The sequence below is a fragment of the Mustelus asterias genome, chromosome 24 (genome assembly GCF_964213995.1).
Source record: "Mustelus asterias chromosome 24, sMusAst1.hap1.1, whole genome shotgun sequence".
In the NCBI taxonomy this organism is placed as follows: Eukaryota; Metazoa; Chordata; class Chondrichthyes; order Carcharhiniformes; family Triakidae; genus Mustelus; species Mustelus asterias.
Genome location: NC_135824.1, coordinates 53,520,385 through 53,542,594, shown reverse-complemented (window position 1 = coordinate 53,542,594; position 22,210 = coordinate 53,520,385). Strand labels below are relative to the sequence as shown.

Sequence of the window (22,210 nt, the reverse complement as noted above, 5' to 3'; positions counted from 1 at the left end):
CAGTTAAGAATCAATCCCATTTACTCTGGCGAAGGGTTATCCATGCTCAGAGTCAGAGGCTCACAGCATGAAAACAGGCCCTTTGGCCCAACTTGTCCATGCCGCCCCTTTTTTAACCATTAAGTTACTCCCAATTGCCCGCGTTTGGCTCATATTCCTCTATAGGCATCTTACCCAAGTAACTGTCCAAATGCTTTTTAAAAGTCAAAATTGTACCCGCCTCTACTACTACCTCTGGCAGCTTGTTACAGACACTCACCACCCTCAATGTGAAAACACTGCCCCTCTGGACCTTTTTATATCTCTCCCCTCTCACCTCATTTGAAACGTTGGCTCTGTTCACTCTTCACAGATGCAGTCAGACCTGCTGAGATTTTCCAGCATTTTCTGTTTTTGCTTCAAATTCCAGCACCCACAGTCATTTGCTTACCATAGAACCCCTACAGTGCAGAAGGAGGCCATTCAGCCCGAGTCTGCACTGACAACAATCCCACCTAGGCCCTATCCCCTTAACCCCACACACCCAACCCACCAATCCCCCTTACACCAAAGGGTAATTTAGCATGGCCAATCAACATCTTTAGAGCTTGGGAGGATATCCACACAGACACAGGGAGAACATGCAAACTCCACACAGTCACCCAAGGCCGGAAACAAACCCACGTCCCGAGCGCTTAGAGGCAGCAGTGCTAACCACTGTGCCACTCTCATTTGCTCTAGGCCTGGAGTCATACGTAGGGCAGACCAGGCAAAGAAAGCAGATTTTCTTCCCTAAAAGGGACATTAGTGAACCAGATGGGTTTTCACAATCGATGATAGATGTCACAGTCACCGTTACTGAGACTAGCTTTCAATTCCAGATTTTATTAATAGAATGAAAGATCCACCAGCTGCTGTGGTGGGATTTAAATTTTCCTTTTCCTGTCCAGAGCCTGGGCTGATTGTATTGCTTACCCTGGTGACATTGGCAGAATATTTTCCCCACACTGTCCAAAGATGTGCGGGTTAGGGTGGATTGGCCATGCTAAATTGCCCCCTTAGTGTCCAAAGGTGTGCACGGTTAGGGTGGATTGGCAATGCTAAACTGGCCCTCAGTGTCCCAAAATGTGTGGATTCAGTGGATTGACCATGCAAAATTGCCCTTAGTGTCCAAAGATGTATAGGTGAGGTAAATTGGCTATGCTAAATTGCCCCTTAGTGTCTCAAGATGTGCAGAGTAGGTGGCTCAGTCATGCTAAATTGTCCCTTAGTGTCCAAAGATGTGTAGGTTAGATGGATTGGCTATGCTAAATTGCCCCTTAGTGTCCAAAGATGTGCGGGTTAGGGGGATTGGCTATGCTAAATTGCCCCTTAGTGTCCAAAGATGTGCGGGTTAGGGGGATTGGCCATGCTAAATTGCCCCTTAGTGTCCAAAGATGTGCGGGTTAGGGGGATTGGCCATGCTAAATTGCCCCTTAGTGTCCAAAAATGTGCCGGTTAAGGTGGGGATTAGGGGGTAAATATATGGGATGTAAATATATTTCTCCACATCGTAAATATATGGGGTCAGGGCCTGAGGAAGATGCTCTATCAGAGTGAGTATGGGCCGATGGGCCCTGGAGGGATGGGATTGACTGGACTGATCCCCCCCCCGCAATGTGGATTCCGGGGGTGGGGGATGTCTCTCTGTGGGTGTGTGGCTCCCTGTCCCTACCTTCCCGGTGCCCAGGCCGGCCGTCCAGCGGCTGCCAGGGCCCCAGGAGCAGCAGCCGGTGGGGGGGATTGAGCAGCCTCTGGAGGAGCCGGCAGCGGCGGGTCCCCCCTCCCGGTCCTTGCAGCCCGCCTCCCGGCCCTCCCTCAGTCCCCTCCGGCTTCCTCACCTCGCCGTTTGCCGGCCGCACCGGCACCGCGCTTTCCTGCGCCGCCATCTTCCCGCAGCACCTTTAACTGCGGGATTTGGAGAGAGAGGGAGGAGGGGGGAAGGGAAGTGCAGGGGGTCGGAGGTCACACGCGAATCTCGCGGGCGCCCTGTGTGAAATAGGCGCCCGCCATCTTTGATGCTGGCGGAAATGCCTCCCTGCCAGCATGGTCTCATGATGTGGAGATGCCGGCGTTGGACTGGGGTAAACACAGTAAGAAGTCTCACAACCACCAAGTTAAAGTCCCAACAGGTTTATTTGGTAGCAAAAGCCACTAGCTTTCGGAGCGTGCTGCCCCTTCGTCAGGTGGAGTGGGAGATGTGATCACAAACAGGGCCTACAGAGGCACAAACTCAATTTACAGAATAATGATTGGAATGCTAATCAATGCTAATACAGCTAATCAAGTCTTAAAGGTACAGACAATGTGAGTGGAGAGAGGGTTAAGCACAGGTTAAAGAGATGTGTATTGTCCCCAGACAGGACAGCTCGTGAGATTTTGCACATCCAGGCAAGTTGTGGGGGTTACAGATAGTGTGACATGAACCCAAGATCCCGGTTGAGGCCGTCCTCATGTGTGCGGAACTTGGCTATCAGTCTCTGCTCAGCGACTCTGAAGGCCGCCTTGGAGAGCGCTTACCCGAAGATCAGAAGCCGAATGCCCATGACTGCTGAAGCGTTCCCCAACAGGAAGAGAACACTCTTGCCTGGTGATTGTCGAGCGGTGTTCATTCATCCGTTGTCGTAGCGTCTGCATGGTATCCCCAATGTACCATGCCTCGGGACATCCTTTCTTGCAGCGTATCAGGTAGACAATGTTGGCCAAGTTGCAAGTGTATGTACCGTGTACCTGGTGGATGGTGTTCTCATGTGAGATGATGGCATCCGTTTCGATGATCCGGCACGTCTTGCAGAGGTTGCTGTGGCAGGGTTGTGTGGTGCCGTGGTCACTGTTCTCCTGAAGGCTGGGTAGTTTGCTGCGGACAATGGTCTGTTTGAGGTTGTGCGGTTGTTTGAAGGCAAGAAGTGGGGGTGGGGATGGCCTTGGCGAGATGTTCATCTTCATCAATGACATGTTGAAGGCTCTGGAGAAGATGTCGTAGCCTCTCCGCTCCGGGGAAGCACTGGACGACAAAGGGTACTCTGTCCACCGTGTCCCGTGTTTGTCTTCTGAGGAGGTCGGTGTGGTTTTTGGCTGTGGGGCATCGGAACTGTCGATCGATGAGTCGAGCGTCATATCCTGTTCTTATGAGGGCATCTTTCAGCATCTGGAGGTGTCTGTTGCGATCCTCCTCATCTGAGCAGATTCTGTGTATACGGAGGGCTTGTCCATAGGGGATGGCTTCTTTAATGTGTTTGGGGTGGAAGCTGGAGAAGTGGAGCATCGTGAGGTTATCCGTGGGTTTGCGGTACAGTGTGGTGCTGAGGTGACCGTCCTGGATGGAGATGCGTGTGTCCAAGAATGTAACCGATTCCGGAGAGTAGTCCATGGCCTTCTATCATCATGATGTCATCACTCAGAGCAATACCAGCACAGAAATCCTTTTGGTTCAGACCAAGTAATAAAAGCAGGATGCTGGAATCTGAAGCCAAAAGAGAACATGCTGGAAAATCTCAACAGGCCTAGCAGCATCTGTAAGGACATTCACACCTTCTATTCTCTCTATGGACTGCCATTAGCACCTCTTGGTCTTTCCCCTTGTTTTTGTGGCTTTGACTCATCTTCCATTCTCTCGGCCTACAGTATAAATAGCTCCCACTTTCTATGCCTTTTGGCTTTGACAAAGGGTCATCTGGACTCAAAACGTCAGCTCTTTTCTCTCCTTATAGATGCTGCCAGACCTGCTGAGATTTTCCAGCATTTTCTCTCTTTGGGCTAAGATCAAGTGTCGTTTTGCTGTCCTGCACTTGATAGAAGTCAATGAGGTTACACTGAGGCTTCATTTGAAGCAATTTTTTAAAAAGAAAATGGCATCTAGGCCTTTTGGATCAGATGAAATTGAGATCAAACACTGTGGAATGCTCCAGCTCCAATCAGCTTGAATCATGTAGATCAAGCCCAAGAGAGGAAGAGGCCAGCCTATCTGGTCAGCTTGGATCTGTAATGTCTTGCAGGTTGAGACTTTGAATTGGACTTGAACTGAAGGGTAGCACAGTGACACAGTGGTAAGCACTGCTGTCAGGGACCCAGGTTCAATTCCTGGCTTGGGTGACTTTCTGTGTGGAGTTTGCACATTCTCCACATGTCTGTGTGGGTTTCCTCTGGCTGTTCTGGTTTTCTCCCACAGTCCAAAATGCGCAGGTTAGGTGGATTGGTCATGCTAAATTGCCCGTTAGTGTCAGGGGGGACTAGCTAGGGTATGCATGGGGTTATGGGATAGGTCCTGGGTGGGGTTGTGGTCGGTGCAGACTCGATGGGCCGAATGTCCTCCTGCACTGTATGAATCTATGATCTATGACTTTGATTGGATATGGCTAACAAAAAAGCACAGAAATAGGCCCAACCAAACAGCAGAAAATGCTGGAAAACCTCAGCGGGTCTGACAGCTTCTGTGGAGAGAGAATAGAGCCAATGTTTCGAGTCTGGATGTGCTTCGTCAGAGCTCTCTCCACAGAAGCTATCAGACTCGCTGAGACAGCATTTTCTGTTTTTATTTCACATTCCAGCACCCGCAATATTTTGCTTGTAACAGAAACAGGCCATTTGGCCCAACCGGTCCATGCCGACCATGGTGCCCTCCCAGCTAGTCCCAATTGCCCGCATTTGGCCCATATCCCTCTCATCCTTTCCTATCCATCGACTTATCCAAATACTTTTTTAATGTTGCTATTGAACCTGTGGTGTGTTAGTCATAAAATCATGGAATCCTGACAGTGCAGAAGGAGGCCATTCAGCCCATCGAGTCTGCACCCACTCTCCAACAGAGAGCATTATATCCAGGTCCAGTCCCAGCCCTATTCTCCTAACCCCACACATTTATTCCCCCTAACCTACACATCTTTGGACACTTAGGAGCAATTTAGCACGGCCAATCCACCTAACCTACACATCTGTGGACGCTAAGGGATAATTTAGCATGGGCAATCCACCTAACCTACACATCTTTGGATGCTAAGGGGCAATTTAGCATAGCCAATCCACCTAACCTACACATCTTTGGATGCTAAGGGGCAATTTAGCATGGCCAATCCACCTAACCTGCACATCTTTGGACACTAAGGGGCAATTTAGCATGACCAATCCACCTAACCTACACATCTGTGGACACTAAGGGGCAATTTCGCATGGCCAATCCACCTAACTTACACATCTTTGGACAATAAGGGGCAATTTAGCATGGCCAATCCCCCTAACCTGCACATCTTTGGAACGTGGGATGAAACTGGAGCACCCGGAGGAAACCCATGCTGACACAGGGAGAACGTGCAAACTCCATACAGACAGTCACCCGAGGCTGGAATCAAACCCGGGTCCCTGGCGCTGTGAGACAGCAGTGCTAACAGTTAACATTGAGTCCGTATGACCTTCTGCTGAACTTTATCATTGCAATAAAAACACAAAACACTGGATAAACTCAGCAGGTCTGGCAGCATCTGTGGAGAGAAACCCAGTGAACGTTTGGAGTACATATGACTGTTCTACAGAACTGAATCTCTCTGTACCTCTCCCCACAGATGTTGAGTTGATGCAGAATGTTCTGTTTTAATTTCAGATTTCCAGCATCTGCAGTATTGTGCTCCAGAACTTGCCGCTCCCCTAGCCCAGCTCTTCCACTGGCATCTGTCCAACAATGTGGAAAGTTGCCCAGGTGTGTCGTGTCCACAAAAAGCAGGACAAATCCAACCCGGCCAATTACCGCCCAATCAGTCTACTCTCGATCACCAGTAAAGTGATGGAAAAGGTCATCGACAGTGCTATCAAGCAGCACCCGCTCAGCAATAACCTGCTCAGTGACGCCCAGTTTGGGCTTCGCCAGGGTCACTCAGCTCCTGACCTCATTACAGCCTTGGTTCAAGCATGGACAGAGGAGCTGAATTCCAGAGTTGAGGTGAGAGTGACTGCCCTTCTCATCAAGGCTGCATTTGACCGAGTGTGGCATCAAGGAGTCCAAGAGAAACTGGAATCAATGAGTATCAGGGGGCAAACTCTCCGCTGGTTGGAGTCATACCTGGCACATAGGAAGATGATTGTGGTTGTGGAGGGTCAGTCATCTCACTCTAGGACATCTCTGCAGGAGTCCCTCAGGGTAGTGTCCTAGGCTCAATCTTCAGCTGCTTCATCAATGACCTTCCCTCCGTCATAAGGTCAGAAGTGGAGATGTTCATCAATGATTGCACAATGTTCAGCACCATTCACGACTCCTCAGATACTGAAGCAGTCCACGTTCAAATTGACCTTGTAGACAGAGAAAGAACGGCTGCAACAATAATTTAACAACAATAATGGCAATGATGGCTTTAAATGGCGTTTCTGACTGAGAGCGAAGCATGCTGGGATTTTTGGTCAATTTATAGATTAAAACCAGATGCAGCTCATAAAGTTGCTCTGGTGTGGGAGCTGTGATCTGAAGCTTCCCAGATAAGGGAAGTTGTTTACATTAACCCAGACACGGCGTCTCTGATTTATATGGCTATTATGTATGGCACATGTCAAATGAACTAAGCGTAATGGCATCGTTCAGAAGAAATTTCACTGGATGTTCGAGCCATGTGATCAGTTTCTGGTTACACAGTGGTCTGGATGACAGAGAATCTCCCGGAAGCGAGTAGAGAATTGTGGGTAAAGAGACACGCGAGCCTTTGTTTGGCAGCGATAACTCGAAGAGACCAACCATCGCAAGAAGACTTGTGCCCTGAAGGATGCTTCAGAGAAGGAGAGGATAGATTCTACATTGAGGATATTTCTTGACCAAGGTTTTCCTAAATTCAGTAGTATCGATTTGCAGTTCAATAGTTAAAGTTGATGTTTAGTTAAAGTTGACATTCAGTTAAAGTTAATATGCACTTTAAGAATTAAAGTTTAGTTAAGAACATAAGAAATAGGAGCAGGAGTAGGCCATCTAGCCCCTCGAGCCTGCCCCGCCATTCAATAAGATCATGGCTGATCTGACGTGGATCAGTACCACTTACCCGCCTGATCCCCATAACCCTTAATTCCCTTACCGATCAGGAATCCATCCATCCGCGCTTTAAACATATTCAGCGAGGTAGCCTCCACCACCTCAGTGGGCAGAGAATTCCAGAGATTCACCACCCTCTGGGAGAAGAAGTTCCTCCTCAACTCTGTCTTAAACCGACCCCCCTTTATTTTGAGGCTGTGTCCTCTAGTTTTAACTTCCTTACTAAGTGGAAAGAATCTCTCCGCCTCCACCCTATCCAGCCCCCGCATTATCTTATAAGTCTCCATAAGATCCCCCCTCGTCCTTCTAAACTCCAACGAGTACAAACCCAATCTCCTCAGCCTCTCCTCATAATCCAAACCCCTCATCTCCGGTATCAACCTGGTGAACCTTCTCTGCACTCCCTCCAATGCCAATATATCCTTCCTCATATAAGGGGACCAATACTGCACACAGTATTCCAGCTGCGGCCTCACCAATGCCCTGTACAGGTGCATCAAGACATCCCTGCTTTTATATTCTATCCCCCTCGCGATATAGGCCAACATCCCATTTGCCTTCTTGATCACCTGTTGTACCTGCAGACTGGGCTTTTGCGTCTCATGCACAAGGACCCCCAGGTCCCTTTGCACGGTAGCATGTTTTAATTTGTTTCCATTGAGATAGTAATCCCATTTGTTATTATTTCCTCCAAAGTGTATAACCTCGCATTTCTCAACGTTATACTCCATTTGCCATATCCTCGCCCACTCACTCAGCCTGTCCAAATCTCTCTGCAGATCTTCTCCGTCCTCCACACGATTCACTTTTCCACTTATCTTTGTGTCGTCTGCAAACTTCGTTACCCTACACTCCGTCCCCTCCTCCAGATCCCTGCGGCACGCCACTAGTTACCTTCCTCCAACCGGAAAAACACCCATTTATTCCGACTCTTTGCTTCCTGTCGGATAGCCAGTCCCCAATCCACTTTAACACACTACCCCCAACTCCGTGTGCCCTAATCTTCTTCAGCAGCCTTTTATGGGGCACCTTATCAAACGCCTTTTGGAAATCCAAAAACACCGCATCCACCGGTTCTCCTCCATCAACCGCCCTAGTCACATCTTCATAAAAGTCCAACATGTTCGTCAAGCACAACTTTCCCCTCATGAATCCATGCTGCGTCTGATTGATCGAACCATTTCTATCCAGATGCCCTGCTATCTCCTCTTTAATAATGGATTCCAGCATTTTCCCTACTACAGACGTTAAGCTGACCGGCCTATAGTTACCCACCTTTTGTCTCCTTCCTTTTTTAAACAGCGGCGTAACATTAGCCGTTTTCCAATCAACCGGCACTACCCCAGAATGCAACGAGTTTTGATAAATAATCACTAACGCATCCACTACTACCTCTGACATTTCTTTCAATACCCTGGGATGCATTCCATCCGGACCCGGGGACTTGTCCACCTTCAGTCCCATTAGTCTACCCAGCACTGCCTCTCTGGTAACATTAATTGTATTAAGTATTTCTCCTGCTGCCAACCCTCTATCGTTAATATTTGGCAAACTATTTGTGTCCTCCACCGTGAAGACTGACACAAAAAACTTATTTAAAGACTCAGCCATATCCTCATTTCCCACTATTAACTCCCCCCTCTCGTCCTCCAAGGGTCCAACATTCACTCTAGCCACTCTATTCCTTTTTATATATTTATAAAAACTTTTACTATCATTTTTTATATTAATTGCTAGCCTAGCTTCATAGTCTATCCTTCCTTTCTTTATCGCTTTCTTCGTCTCTCTTTGTTGTTTCTTAAATTTTTCCCAATCACTTGTTTCTCCACTATTTTTGGCCACTCTGTATGCAGCTGTTTTTATTTTAATACTCTCCTTTATTTCCTTCGTTATCCACGGCTGGTTCTCCCTTTTCTTACAATCCTTGTTTTTTGCTGGAATATATTTTTGCTGAGAACTGAAAAGGATCTCCTTAAAAATCCTCCACTGTTCCTCAGCTATCCTACCTGCCAGTCTGCTCTCCCAGTCTACCTTAGCCAATTCATCCCTTATCCTATCATATTTCCCTCTGTTCAAACAGAGGACACTGGTTTGGGACCAAACTTTCTCCTCTTCCATCTGAATCAGAAATTCGACCATATTGTGGTCACTAGACCCAAGAGGGTCCTTCACAATAAGATCCTTAATTCTACCTACCTCGTTACACAATACCAGATCCAAAATAGCTCGTTCCCTCGTCGGTTCCGTAACATGCTGTTCAAGGAAACTATCCCGACAGCATTCTAAGAACTCTTCCTCCATTCCACCCTTACCGACTTGAGTCTGCCAGTCAATGTGCATGTTGAAGTCCCCCATGATTATTGCCGTTCCGTTTTTACACGCATCCCTTATCTGCTTGTTTATAGCCCTCCCTACCTCAACATTATTATTTGGGGGCCTATATACCACACCTACTAGTGTCTTTCTCCCTCTACTATTCCTCATCTCTACCCATAATGATTCCACGTTTTGTTCCTCAGAGCCTATGTCATCCCTCAGTACTACCCTGATATTATCTCTTATTAATAGCGCGACCCCACCACCTTTTCCTTCCTGTCTATTCTTCCTAAACGCCTGATACCCCTGGATATTCATCTCCCAGTCCTGGTCACCTTTCAGCCACGTTTCTGTAATGGCCACTAGATCGTACCCACTTGTGCTGATTTGCACCATCAACTCATTTACCTTGTTCCGAATGCTTCGTGCATTCAGGCAAAGTGTCCTTATTCCAGCTTTTATCTGGACCCGCTTTGATGAGTCGCGAACACCCTCTCCCTCTACTCCCTTATCTAAATTACCGCCTTCATTCACTTGCACCCTCTCCTCTACCATTAATTTTGTAATTCCCCTTACCCCTGCATCCTCCCCCCCATCAATTAGTTCCTTGATCCTGGTCAACTCTTCTAGCTCCCCTCCCCCCAACCTATCTAGTTTAAATTCTCCCCAGTAGCCTTAGCCAACCTACCGGCCAGGATATTGGTCCCCGTGTGATTCAAGTTCCACCCATTTTTTGTATACAGATCACCCCTGCCCCTAAAGAGGTCCCAATGGTCCAGGAACCTGAATCCCTGCCCCCTGCACCAGTCCCTCAGCCACACATTCATCCTCCACCTCACTCCATTCCTGCCCTCACCTTCCCGTGGCACAGGCAGTAATCCTGAGATTACTACCTTTGCTTTCCTCTTTCTCAGCTGTCTCCCTAATTCCCTGTACTCCTTTTTCATGATCCCTTCTCCCTTCCTAACCACATCAGCGGTACCAATATGTACCGCTACCTCAGGCTCCTCTCCCTCCCACCTCAGGATTTCCGGGACGCGACTAGCGACATCCTGGATCCCGGCCCCAGGGAGGCAGACCACCATGCGAGAATCCCGCCTACCTCCACAGAAACGCCTGTCTGTCCCCTTCACCATCGAGTCCCCGATTAATACCGCCTTCCTCCTCTTTTCCTTAGCCCTCTGAGTTACAGGGCTGGACTCCACTGCGGAGACACGGCCACTGCTGCTTCCCCCAGGCGGGCTGTCCCCCCCCCAGCAGTACTCAAGCAGGAGTACTTGTTGTGCAGGGGCAAATCCACTGGGGTGCTCTCAACCACCCTAGCCTTACCCTTCCTGGCCGTCACCCACTTGGCCTCCTCCCGTGGCCCTGGTGTGACCACCTGATGATAGCTCTTGTCTATCACCTCCTCATTCTCCCTCATCAGCCTAAGATCCTCGAGCTGCAGTTCCAGCTCCCTAACACGGTCCCTCAGGAACCGCAGCTCGACACACCCCTCACAGATGTGGATGTCCGGGAGGCCAGATGCCTCCAGGACCTCCCACATCCTACACTGGGAACAACACACTGGATTCACACTCATACTGGACACTTTATGTCAAGCTAGACAGTGAAAAGTTAATAAGAATGTAAGGAAACAAAAACTCACCCCTGCTCGTCCAAGCCCTGTGAGCCAAAGCCCTGACAGCTCACTCAACTTCCCACTCACTCTGCTGTCCACTACGATGCTGCCCGCTGTATACTTTGGTGCACTTTTAAACCCTCCAAAAACTTCCCCTGACCTCTCCTGGCCCGACTTCCGGTTTTGAAAAAAACCTCCGATTTTAAACCCAAAATTAACTGAAAAAATAAATAATTAATTACAGTCAGAAAACCCACTCTCTTACCCTCAGCCTGCTCCTGGGAACAATGAAGCTGAACCTCCAAGGTAAGCCCTTTTTAAACCCTCCAAAAACTTCCCCTTACCTCTCCTGGCCCGACTTCCGGTTTTGAAAAAAACCTCCGATTTTAAACCCAAAATTAACTGAAAAAATAAATAATTAATTACAGTCAGAAAACCCACTCTCTTACCCTCAGCCTGCTCCTGGGAACAAACTTGGGGCCTCGCCCTGGGACACTCCAAGCTCCCAACAATTCCCAACAGGTTCTTATTTATAGTGAGTCAGCTGACCATCACATCATTCTGTAATTGGTTCCCATGGTTTACTGGGTCAGCTGACCCTTACAGCTTGTTACCATTGGTCACATTACATCCGATACAAAGCTGTCACCAGTTGCATTCCAACAACACGGACTATGCAATGTCCCGTTGACCTCGGGGTTGAGGGTTGATGCAGACGTGATGGGCCGAATGGCCTCCTTCTGCACTGCAGGGGTTCTATGAATTAGGAGAGAGATTATTGGATGGCACGGTGGCACAATGGTTAGCACTGCTGCCTCACAGCGCCAGGGACTCGGGTTCGATTCTGGCCTCGGGTCACCGTCTGTCTGGAGTTTGCACATTCCACCCGTGTCTGCGTGGGTTTCCTCCGGGTGCTCTGGTTTCCTCCAACAGTCCATAGATGTGCAGGTCAGGTGGATTGTCCATACTAAATTGCTACTTAGTCAGGGGGACTGGCCGGGTAAATGCATGGGGTTGTGGGGATAGAGCCTGGGTGGGATTGTGGTCAGTGCAGACTTGATGGGCCGAATGGCCTCCTTCTGCACTGTAGGGATTCTATATTGCTGGTATTCCACATTATCATTTTGGAAGATTTAAACATGTTACACATGTCAAAGACTATTTCCTCGGGTGGATGGAGCTATTACAAGGGGGCATAACTATAGGGTTTGTGGTGGGAGATATAGGAAGGATATCAGAGGTAGGTTCTTTACGCAGAGAGTGGTTGGGGTGTGGAATGGACTGCCTGCAGTGATAGTGGAATCAGACACTTTAGGAACATTTAAGCGGTTATTGGATAGGCACATGGAGCACACCAGGATGATAGGGAGTGGGATAGCTTGATCTTGGTTTCAGATAAAGCTCGGCACAACATCATGGGCCGAAGGGCCTGTTCTGTGCTGTACTGTTCTATGTTCTACACCTTCTGCAGTCAGGAAGTGAACTCCAGTTGGGAGGTTTGATTGTGTGAGACACTCTGCCCACAGGATGTGTGACTACTTGGTGTATGGTATCATCACATGACATCCGGTCATGTGATGCATGACAATGTGGCATCAGAGCACATGTTTTCTGTAATGATTGGTGCATCATCTTGTAAAGGTTGGATCCCCTGTAATTGAGTATCTTTATTTGAGTTTTCAGGCCCGCGGTTGTCGGGTGTACTATGATCCCAGATGCTGCTACCACTGGGCAAGTCACATCACAGGGCGGGGGGATCAACCCTAACTTTATTTTATGTTTAGATACGTGGAAGAAGGTTACTGAACAGAGTCACAAGAGTCTGCTTATCAATCTTTAACAGAAGAATAAAACATTTATTATGCAAGGAAGGATGAATTATATTACCCTACTCCTTCAACCTAACTATACCTTTACCAGGACATACAGATTCTGATTTGATTTATTATTGTCACATGTATTAACATGCAGTGAAAAATATTGTTTCTTGCCCTGATATGAATGCGAGTTCAAGAACCTTCCTTTTCACTTCCTCTGGGCCAATGTCCAAGATTGGTTCCACAAACCGGCACAGTGGTTAGCACTGCTGCCTCACCGCCCCAGGGACCTGGGTTCAATCCCCGGCTTGGGTCACTGTCGATGTGGAGTTTGCACGTTCTCCCCGTGCCTGCGTGGGTTTCCTCCCACGGTCCAGACTCGATGTGTGGGTTAGGTCGATTGGCCATGCTAAATTGCCCCTTAGCGTCCCAGGATGTGTAAATTAGAGGGATTAGCGAGGTAAACATTCGGGGTTGCGGGGATAGGGCCTGGGTGGGATTGTGGTCGGTGCAGACTCGATGGGCCGAATGGCCTCCTTCAGCACCGCAGGGATTCTATGAAACAGCAACGAGGTGAACAGCCAGATTCCTTGTTGATCTGGTCACTGACCAGTTACTGCCTGAGACCTTCTATCTCATGCTCTACGAAGATTAGAAACATTGCCAAGGATAGTTTTGAACTTGAAAAGGCCATAGAAAAATAAGTGGATTGGGCAGACAAAGTTCAATGTGGAGAAGTATGAGGTGATTCATTTTGGCAGGAAAAGTATGGAAAGTATAAAAAGATGAATAACTAAAGGAGGTGCAGGAATATATTAACCTTGGCGTATATGTACATAAGACACTGAAATTGGCAGGGCAGCTAATGAAGCATATTGTATCTTAGGCATTATTAGTAGGTTCACTGAGAACGGGAGTAGTCCGGTCATGTTGAACTTGTATAAGAAACTAGTTAGGCCTCATCTGAAGACTGCATTCAGTTTTGGGCGCCACACTTCATAACTCATGATGTGGAGATGCCGGCGTTGGACTGGGGTGGGCACAGTAAGAAGTCTCACTACACCAGGTTAAAGTCCAACAGGTTTATTTACTGTGAAATTCCCCTAGTCGCCACATTCTGGTGCCTGTTCGGGTACACGGAGGGAGAATTTAACATGGCCAATGCATCCTAACCAGCATGTCTTTCAGACTGTGGGAGGAAACCGGAGCACCCGGAGGAAACCCACGCAGACACGGGGAGAACGTGCAAACTCCACACAGACAGTGACCCAAGTCGGGAATCGAACCCGGGTCTCTGGTGTTGTGAGGCAGCAGCGCTAACCACTGTGCCACCCCTGGGATATTCACAGAAACTTCATGGCAGTGTTAATGTAAGCCTTACTTGTGACTAATAAATAAACTTTAAACTTTGGTTTATTTGGTATCACGAGCTTTCGGAGCGCTGCTCCTTCATCAGGTGAGTGAAGGAATGCTGCTCCTTCATCAGGACACTCACCTGATGAAGGAGCAGCACTCCGAAAGCTCGTAATAACAAATAAACCTGTTGGACTTTAACCCGGTGTCGTGAGACTTCTTACTGTGCAAACTTCATAGAATCCCTACAATGCAGGAGGCCATTCGGCCCATCGAGCCTGCTCCGACCACAATCCCACCCAGGCACTATCCCCATAACCCCACATATTTACCCTGCCGGTCCCGTCGACACTAAGGGGCAATTTAGCCTGGTCAATCCACCTAACCCGCACATCTTTGGACTGTGGGAGGAAACCGGAGCACCCGGAGGAAACCCACACAGACACGGGGAGAACGTGCAAACTCCCCACAGTCACCCAAACCAGGAATTGAACCCGGGTCCCTGGTGTTGTGAAGCAGCAGCGCTAACCACTGTGCCGTTTCCTATACTTGCCTGTAATCTTTCCTATCGTTTCACAATTAATGCAATTTTGTTTTTATTTGAACATACGAAATAGGAGCAGGAGACGACCATTCGGCCCCCCGACACTGCTCCGCCATTCAATCAGATCATGGGCTGATCTATTTGTGTTGAGTTCCACATTCCCCTTCTACCCCCAAAAGTCTTGGACTCCCTTATCCAACCACAGCCTATCTCCCACCGCCTTGAAAATATTCAGAGAGCCCCCGCCCCCTCCAGTGCCTTCTGAGGCAGAGATTTCCAAAGTCGCTCCAACCTCTGAGAGAAAGGATTTCTCCTCACCTCTGTCCTAATTTTAAAAGTGCCCCCCTAGTTCTGGGCTCACCCACAAGAGGAAACATCCTTTCAATGTCTACCTTGTCAAGACCCTTCATTCATAAGGACTAGGAGTAGAAGTAGACAATTTAGCCTCTCGATCCTGCTCCACCTTTCAGGATCCCATATCCTTCAAAGACTTACATTAATTGGAGGGATGTAGGCACGGCTGGCAAGACAGCATTCATTGCCCATTCCTTGTCACCCTGGAGAAGATGGTGGTTAGTCACCTTCTTGAATTCAGCCTCACCTTGTTTGGCCATTTCAGAGGGCAGTTAAGAATCACACAATCCCTACAGTACAGGAGGAGGCCATTCAGCCCATCGAGTCCGCACTGACCACAATCCCACCCAGGCCCTACTCCTGTAACCCTCATTTACTCTGTTAATCCCCGACACTAAAGGGCAATTTTAGCACGACCCATCAACCTAACCCGCACCTCTTTGGAGTGCGGGAGGAAACCGGAGCACCCGGGAGGAAAAACACGCAGACATGGGGAGAAAGTGCAAACTCCACACAGACAGTGACCCAAGGCTGGCTTTGAACCTGGGCCCCTGGCACTGTGAGGCAGCAGTGCTAACCACTGCTGCCTCACAGCGCCAGAGACCTGGGTTCGGTTTCCGGCTTTGGGTCACTGTGTAGTCTGCACGTTCTCCCCGTGTCTGCGTGGGTTTCCTCCGGGTGCTCCAGTTTCCTCCCACAGTCTGAAAGATGTGCAGGTTAGGGTGCATTGACCCGAACAGGCCCGGAGTGTGGCGACCAGAGGAATTTCACAGTAACTTCATTGCAGTGTTAATGTAAGCCTTACTTGTGACTAATAAATAAACTTAACTTAAAAGAACAAACGAGAATCGTGTCTCTTGAACATGAGTCCTGGCCTCTGGATTATTTAGTCCAGTAACGGAACCACTTTGCTGCCATGATATCCATAAATGTAATTTTTCAAATTAATTTATTAGTGTGACTAGAGCAAACTAGTTCATTGGATTCCATGCTTATCCCCTCAGCCACCTCCAATATTTGCACAAAGAAAACGCGTTTCAAATTCAGGACGTTAACAGTTTTGAGGCCAGCGCCTGTGGCCGTCACGGCGAGTCTTTCACCGTCTGTAGCTTGGGGTTCCTCGGTGGGTCGGGCCTGGCAAATGCTGCCAGCCGCTTGGTGTTTGACTGCCTCACCAGGTCCAGCTGCCGCTGCCCCCTTCGCAACAGATACTCGATGTGCATCACGTCAGTTCTGGGTATCTGTGCGTTTTTGCGAAATTCAGTGTGGATCAGGGGCAAGAATCCAGGTTTTGTCTTGGCCACTCGGAGGAACTCTTTGTAAAGGTTTAGGACCTGCTTCTGCAGCTTGCTGTGTCGAACCATGGCGATCTGCCCTGGATCAGCTAAAATAAACCCAAAGATAACATTATGGCACTTGCTGCATTTTATTCCCAATGAAAATGTTGATTGGCGTGGCCACCTTCTGCGCTGTAAACATCTATGATTGGGCAGCACGGTAGCACAGTGGTTAGCACTGCTGCCTCACAGCGCCAGGGACCCGGGTTCGATTCCCAGCTTGGGTCACTGTCTGTGTGGAGTTTGCACGTTCTCCCTGTGTCTGCGTGGGTTTGCTCCGGGTGCCTCCCACAGTCCAAAGACGTGCTGGTTAGGGTGCATTGACCCAAACAGGCGCCGGAGTGTGGCGACTAGGGAAATTTCACAGTAACTTCATTGCAGTGTTAATGTAAGTCTTACTTGTGACTAATAAATAAACTCTACTTTATTGTCACATGTATTGGGACACGATGAAAAGTAAATGTATTTACCCTGTTAATCCTCCCGACACTGAGGGGCAATTTAGCATGGCCAATCCACCTAATCCGCACATCTTTACAGCGTGGGAGGAAATCAGTACAGAAAGAGGCCATTTGGCACATCGAGTCTGCACCAGCCACAATCCCACCCAGGCCCTACCCCCATATCCCTACATATTTACCCACTAATCCCTCTAACCTACCCATCTCAGGACACTAAGAACAACGAACAGTACAGCACAGGAAACAGGCCCTTCGGCCCTCCAAGCCTGTGCCGCCCCTTGGTCCAACTAGACCAATCATTTGTATCCCTCCATTCCCAGGCTGCTCATGTGACTATCCAGGTAAGTCTTAAACGATGTCAGCGTGCCTGCCTCCACCACCCTACTTGGCAGCGCATTCCAGGCCCCCACCACCCTCTGTGTAAAAAACGTCCCTCTGATATCTGAGTTATACTTCGCCCCTCTCAGCTTGAGCCCGTGACCCCTCGTGATCGTCACCTCCGACCTGGGAAAAAGCTTCCCACTGTTCACCCTATCTATACCCTTCATAATCTTGTACACCTCTATTAGATCTCCCCTCATTCTCCGTCTTTCCAAGGAGAACAACCCCAGTCTACCCAATCTCTCCTCATAGCTAAGACCCTCCATACCAGGCAACATCCCGGTAAACCTTCTCTGCACTCTCTCTAACGCCTCCACATCCTTCTGGTAGTGCGGCGACCAGAACTGGACGCAGTACTCCAAATGTGGCCTAACCAGCGTTCTATACAGCTGCATCATCAGACTCCAGCGTTTATACTCTATACCCCGTCCTATAAAGGCAAGCATACCATATGCCTTCTTCACCACCTTCTCCACCTGTGTTGCCACCTTCAAGGATTTGTGGACTTGCACACCTAGGTCCCTCTGTGTTTCTATACTCCTGATGACTCTACCATTTATTGTATAACTCCTCCCTACATTATTTCTTCCAAAATGCATCACTTCGCATTTATCCGGATTAAACTCCATCTGCCACCTCTCCGCCCAATTTTCCAGCCTATCTATATCCTGCTGTATTGCCCGACAATGCTCTTCGCTATCCGCAAGTCCAGGGCAATTTTTAACATGGCCAATCAACCTAACCCGCACATCTTTGGACTGTGGGAGGAAACCGGAGCACCCGGAGGAAACCCACGCAGACACGAGGAGAATGTGCAAACTCCACACAGACAGTGACCCAAGCCGGGAATCGAACCCAGGTCCCTGGAGCTGTGAAGCAGCAGTGCTAACCACTGTGCCACCGTGCCGCCCTCAAACGCTTGACTGAAACTGCAGCACCCGGAGGAAACATACACAGATGTGTGAAATTACTGCTTCCCAATCAAACCAATGTTTATATCTCTACAGTACCTTTATAGAATCATAGAATCCCTACAGTGCAGAAGAAGGCCATTCCACCCATCGAGTCCACATTGACCACAATCCCAACCTGACCCTATCCCCATAACCCCATGCATTTACCCTAGTTAGTCCCCCCACACTAAGGGGCAATTTAGCACGGCCAATCCACCTAACCGCACATAGAGTCATAGAGGTTTACAGCATGGAAACAGGCCCTTCGGCCCAACTTGTCCATGCCGCCTTTTGTTTTAATCCCCAAAGCTAATCCCAACTGCCTGCATTTGGCCCATATCCCTCTACACCCATGTAACTGTCTAAATGCTTTTTAAAAGACAAAATTGTCCCCACCTCTAGTACTACCTCTGGACTGTGGGAGGAAACCGGAGCACCCGGAGGAAACCCAAGCAGACATGGGGAGAATGTGCAGACTCCACACAGACAGTGACCCGAGGCCGGAATCGAACCCGGGTCCCTGGCGCTGTGAGGCAGCAGCGCTAACCACAGTGCCACCGTGCCGCTCCTCAGCAGTGCATGGCCACAAATCCCTGAAGGTAGCAGGACAGATGAGGTGGTTAAGAAGGTATATGGGTTACTCTCCTTTATTGGCCAAGGCACAGACCATAAGAGCAGAGAGGCAATGCAAGAACTACATAAAAGGCCACTTTTAGAGTACTGCACACAGTCAACACATTGTCAGAAGAATGTGCTCATAGCAGGAAAGGTACAGCAGGGATTTATGGGGATGTTGCCAGGACTGGAGACTCACCTGAGGAAGGAGCAGCGCTCCGAAAGCTTGTGATTCTAAATAAACCTGTTGGACTTTAAGCTGGCGCTGTGAGACTTCTTACTCGGAAGTAAAGCAGGACCTTGGGATGCATGTCCATAGATCCCTGAAGAAGTCAAATGGGATACTTGCCTGTATTAGCTGATGCATAGAATGCAAAAGAGCAGAGAGGTTAAGACTCAGATAAACACCTTTACTCTGGAAATAGTTGTGTTGATCCAATAAACCAGTTATGATGGACCTGTATAAAACACTCACAGCTAGAGTACTGTGTGCAGTTCTGGTCGCCTCACTATAGGAAGAATGTCATCACACTAGGGAGGGTACAGAGGGGATTCACCAGGATGTTGTCTGGGCTGCAGCATTTTATCTTAGACTGGGGTTATTTTCCTTAGTGCAAAGAAGGCTGTGGGATGGCGGTGGGGGGGGGGGGGGGGAAGAGAGAGAGAGAGAGAGAGAGACCTGATCATTATATCCTACAGTGCAGGAGGCCATTTAGCCCATCGAGTCTGCACCAACCACAATCCCACAGCCAGGCCCCATCCCCACAACCCCATGCATTTACCCTAGCTAGTCCCCCTGACGCTAAGGGACAATTTAGCACGGCCAATCCACCTAACCCGCACATTTTTGGACTGTGGGTGGAAACCGGAGCACCCGGAGGAAACCCACGCAGACACGGGGAGAATGTGCAGACTCCACACAGACAAGTCGGGTCCCTGGTGCTGTGAGGCAGCAGAGCTAACCACTGTGCCACACCCCCCCCCCCCCACCCTCGATCGAGGTGTACAAAATTATGATGAATATAGGTAGGGTAGATAGGAAGAAACTTTTCATCTTTGCAGAGGGGCCAATAACTAGGGAGGCAGAGATTTAAGGTAAGGGGCAGGAGATTTAGAGGGGATTCGAGAAAAGGCTTTTTTCACCCAGAGGATAAAGTGTGGTAGAGGTTGGGACGCGCACACCATTTAAGAGACATTTAGATGAGCACTTGAAACACCATAGCACACAAGGCTACAGACCAAATGCTGGAAGCTGGGATTAGGATAAGTGCTTGATGGCTAGCACAGACTCGATGGGCCGAACGGCCTTTTTGTGCTGTAAAGCTCTATAAATGTTGAACTTTTTGCCTCTCTCTCTAAAACAGATGCTGCCTGAGTATTTTGGAGGTTATTTCAGGATTTTCAGTCTCCACAGTATTTAATTATTTTGTATTCACCATTTTCCTGACCCTCCCTCAGCTTTTGGGGTGAATCTGGGCACCTGAGGCTCAGACATCCCCCAGTAACCTCCTTCCCACAGGGAGGGAATGGCTCTCAGCTTTCACCCAGAAAGCCAGCAGCCCTTCATATCGCCGCCTCAGGGTCAATGTCCCCCTTTTCCCATGTTTAAACCCAACAAATTTCATCCCAAAGCGGCCAAAATCCCCCCATCCATTCGCCTCATACTTACCCAAAATGTCCCGGTCCTCCTAGCGCAGCGCCACCCCCAACACGGTCCTCCCAGCGCAGCGTCACCTCCCCAACCCGGTCCTCCCAGCACAGCGCCACCCCCAACACGGTCCTCCCAGCGCAACGTCACCTCCCCAACCCGGTCCTCCCAGCACAGCGCCACCCCCAACACGGTCCTCCCAGCGCAGCGTCACCCCACAACCCGGTCCTCCCAGCGCAGCGTCACTCACAATCCAGTCCTCCCAACGCAGCGCCACCCCCAACCCGGTCCTCCCGCTGCAGCGTCACCCATCGCCCCTCCCGATCTTCCCAGCGCAGCGCCACCTTTCGCCACTCTCAACCCAGTCCTTCTCGTGCAGCGCCACCCATCTCCACTCCCACCCTGGTCCTCCCAGCGCCCTGACCGCCACTCCCAACCTTGGTCCTCCCGGTGCAGCGCCACCCAGCGCCACGACCCACCCTGTTCGTCCCAGCGCAGCGCCACCCAGCGCCACTACCCACCCTGGTCCTCCCAGCGCAGCGCCACCCAGCGCCACTACCCACCCTGGTTCCCCCAGCGCAGCGCCACCCAGCGCCACTACCCACCCTGGTCCTCCCAGCGCAGCGCCACCCAGCGCCACTATCCACCCTGGTCCTCCCAGCGCAGCGCCACCCAGCGCCACTATCCACCCTGGTCCTCCCAGTGCAGCGTGCACCAGTTGCCCTCTCTGGCCTTTGCAGTGTAAAGCTCCCTACCAGCAATCATTAGTAAAATTAAAATTGGAGTCTGTGGGATAGAGGATTGTAGAGAGTGCAAGGGCGGAATTAAAAAGGAAATTGTGAAAATTAGGAACCAAATTTAACTAAGTGGGTAAAAGGACAGATTAGCGATGAGAAAGATTATTGGTGTGTGAGGGCATGGTTCTCAATGAATACCTTGTGTTCCTCTTATTTATTAGTGTCACGAGTAAGGCTTACATTAACACTGCAATGAAGTTACTGTGAAAATCCCCCAGTCGCCACACTCCGGCGCCTGTTCGGGTACACTGAGGGAGAATTTAGCACGGCCAATGCACCTAACCAGCACATCTTTCAGACTGTGGGAGGAAACCGGAGCACCCGGAGGAAACCCACGCAGACATGGGGAGAATGTGCAAACTCCACACAGACAGTGACCCAAGCCAGGAATGGAACCCGGGTCCCTGGAGCTATCAGGCAGCTGTGCTAACCACTGTGCTACCCATTGTCCCTTTAGCTGAGAAAGGATATAATTGCCATAGAGAGGGTGCAAGAAAAGGTTCACCAGACCTGTTCGGGGATGGCAGGATTGGCGTATGAAGAGAGGTTGGGGCAAAATGGGCCTGTATTCTCCAGAGTTTCAAGGAATGAAAGGTGATCTCATTGGAATCATGTAAAATACCTGAAGGAATAGACAGGGCAGATGCAGGTAAGATGTTTCCCTTTGATGGGGAGTCCACAAGCAGGGGAGAAAATATCAAAATTAAGGGGGAGCCACTTTGGACTGAGATAGTAAAGTTTATTTATTAGTGTCACAAGTCGGCTTACATTAACACGGTAATGAAGTTACTGTGAAAATCCCCTAGTCGCCACGCTCCTGTTCGGGTACACTGAGGGAGAATTTAGCACAGCCAATGCACCTAACCGGCACGTCTTTGGAGTGTGGGAGGAAACCCACGCAGACACGGGGAGAACGTGCAAACTCCGCACAGACAGTGACCAGAGGCTGGAATCGAACCCAGGTCTCTGGAGCTTTGAGGCAGCAGTGCTAACCA

At 49.4% G+C, this 22,210-nt stretch overlaps 2 protein-coding genes across 6 annotated transcripts in view; both read right to left on the bottom strand.

Moving 5' to 3' along the window:
- Window positions 1-2,044, bottom strand: part of clptm1 (CLPTM1 regulator of GABA type A receptor forward trafficking) — a 74,696-nt gene extending 72,652 nt beyond the window's left edge. The window contains exon 1 of one of the 2 annotated variants that reach the window (XM_078241741.1): window positions 1,860-2,044. In XM_078241741.1, coding sequence (XP_078097867.1) covers window positions 1,860-1,907 — 48 coding nt within the window. In that variant the 5' untranslated portion in view covers window positions 1,908-2,044. The remainder of the gene's footprint in view (window positions 1-1,859) is intronic. The other variant, XM_078241742.1, reaches the window with a different exon arrangement.
- A 13,807-nt stretch (window positions 2,045-15,851) lies between these two features.
- On the bottom strand, window positions 15,852-20,518 carry sdhaf1 (succinate dehydrogenase complex assembly factor 1). 4 transcript variants are annotated; one of them, XM_078241789.1, is made up of 2 exons: window positions 20,440-20,518; window positions 15,852-16,407 (listed from the first exon to the last, which is right to left on the bottom strand). In XM_078241789.1, exon 2 carries the CDS (start codon window positions 16,385-16,387, stop codon window positions 16,106-16,108), a length of 282 nt encoding a protein of 93 aa, XP_078097915.1. In that variant the 5' UTR covers window positions 16,388-16,407; window positions 20,440-20,518; the 3' UTR covers window positions 15,852-16,105. The 4 variants fall into 4 exon arrangements, with proteins under 4 accessions (XP_078097915.1, XP_078097917.1, XP_078097916.1 ...); XM_078241791.1 differs by lacking the exon at window positions 20,440-20,518 and adding an exon at window positions 19,179-19,256; XM_078241790.1 differs by lacking the exon at window positions 20,440-20,518 and adding an exon at window positions 18,970-19,086.
- Between the last annotated feature and the right edge of the window lie 1,692 nt (window positions 20,519-22,210).

Excerpts from the sequence above, each read along its gene's own strand:
- sdhaf1 (XM_078241788.1), bottom strand. The coding sequence starts at position 18,615 with ATGTCTGCTTGGGTTTCCTCCGGGTGCTCCGGTTTCCTCCCACAGTCC. Across the intron at positions 16,408-18,551 it reads GTCCAGAGGTAGTACTAGAG|CTGATCCAGGGCAGATCGCC; the intron begins GTGGGGACAATT and ends GGTTTATTTTAG.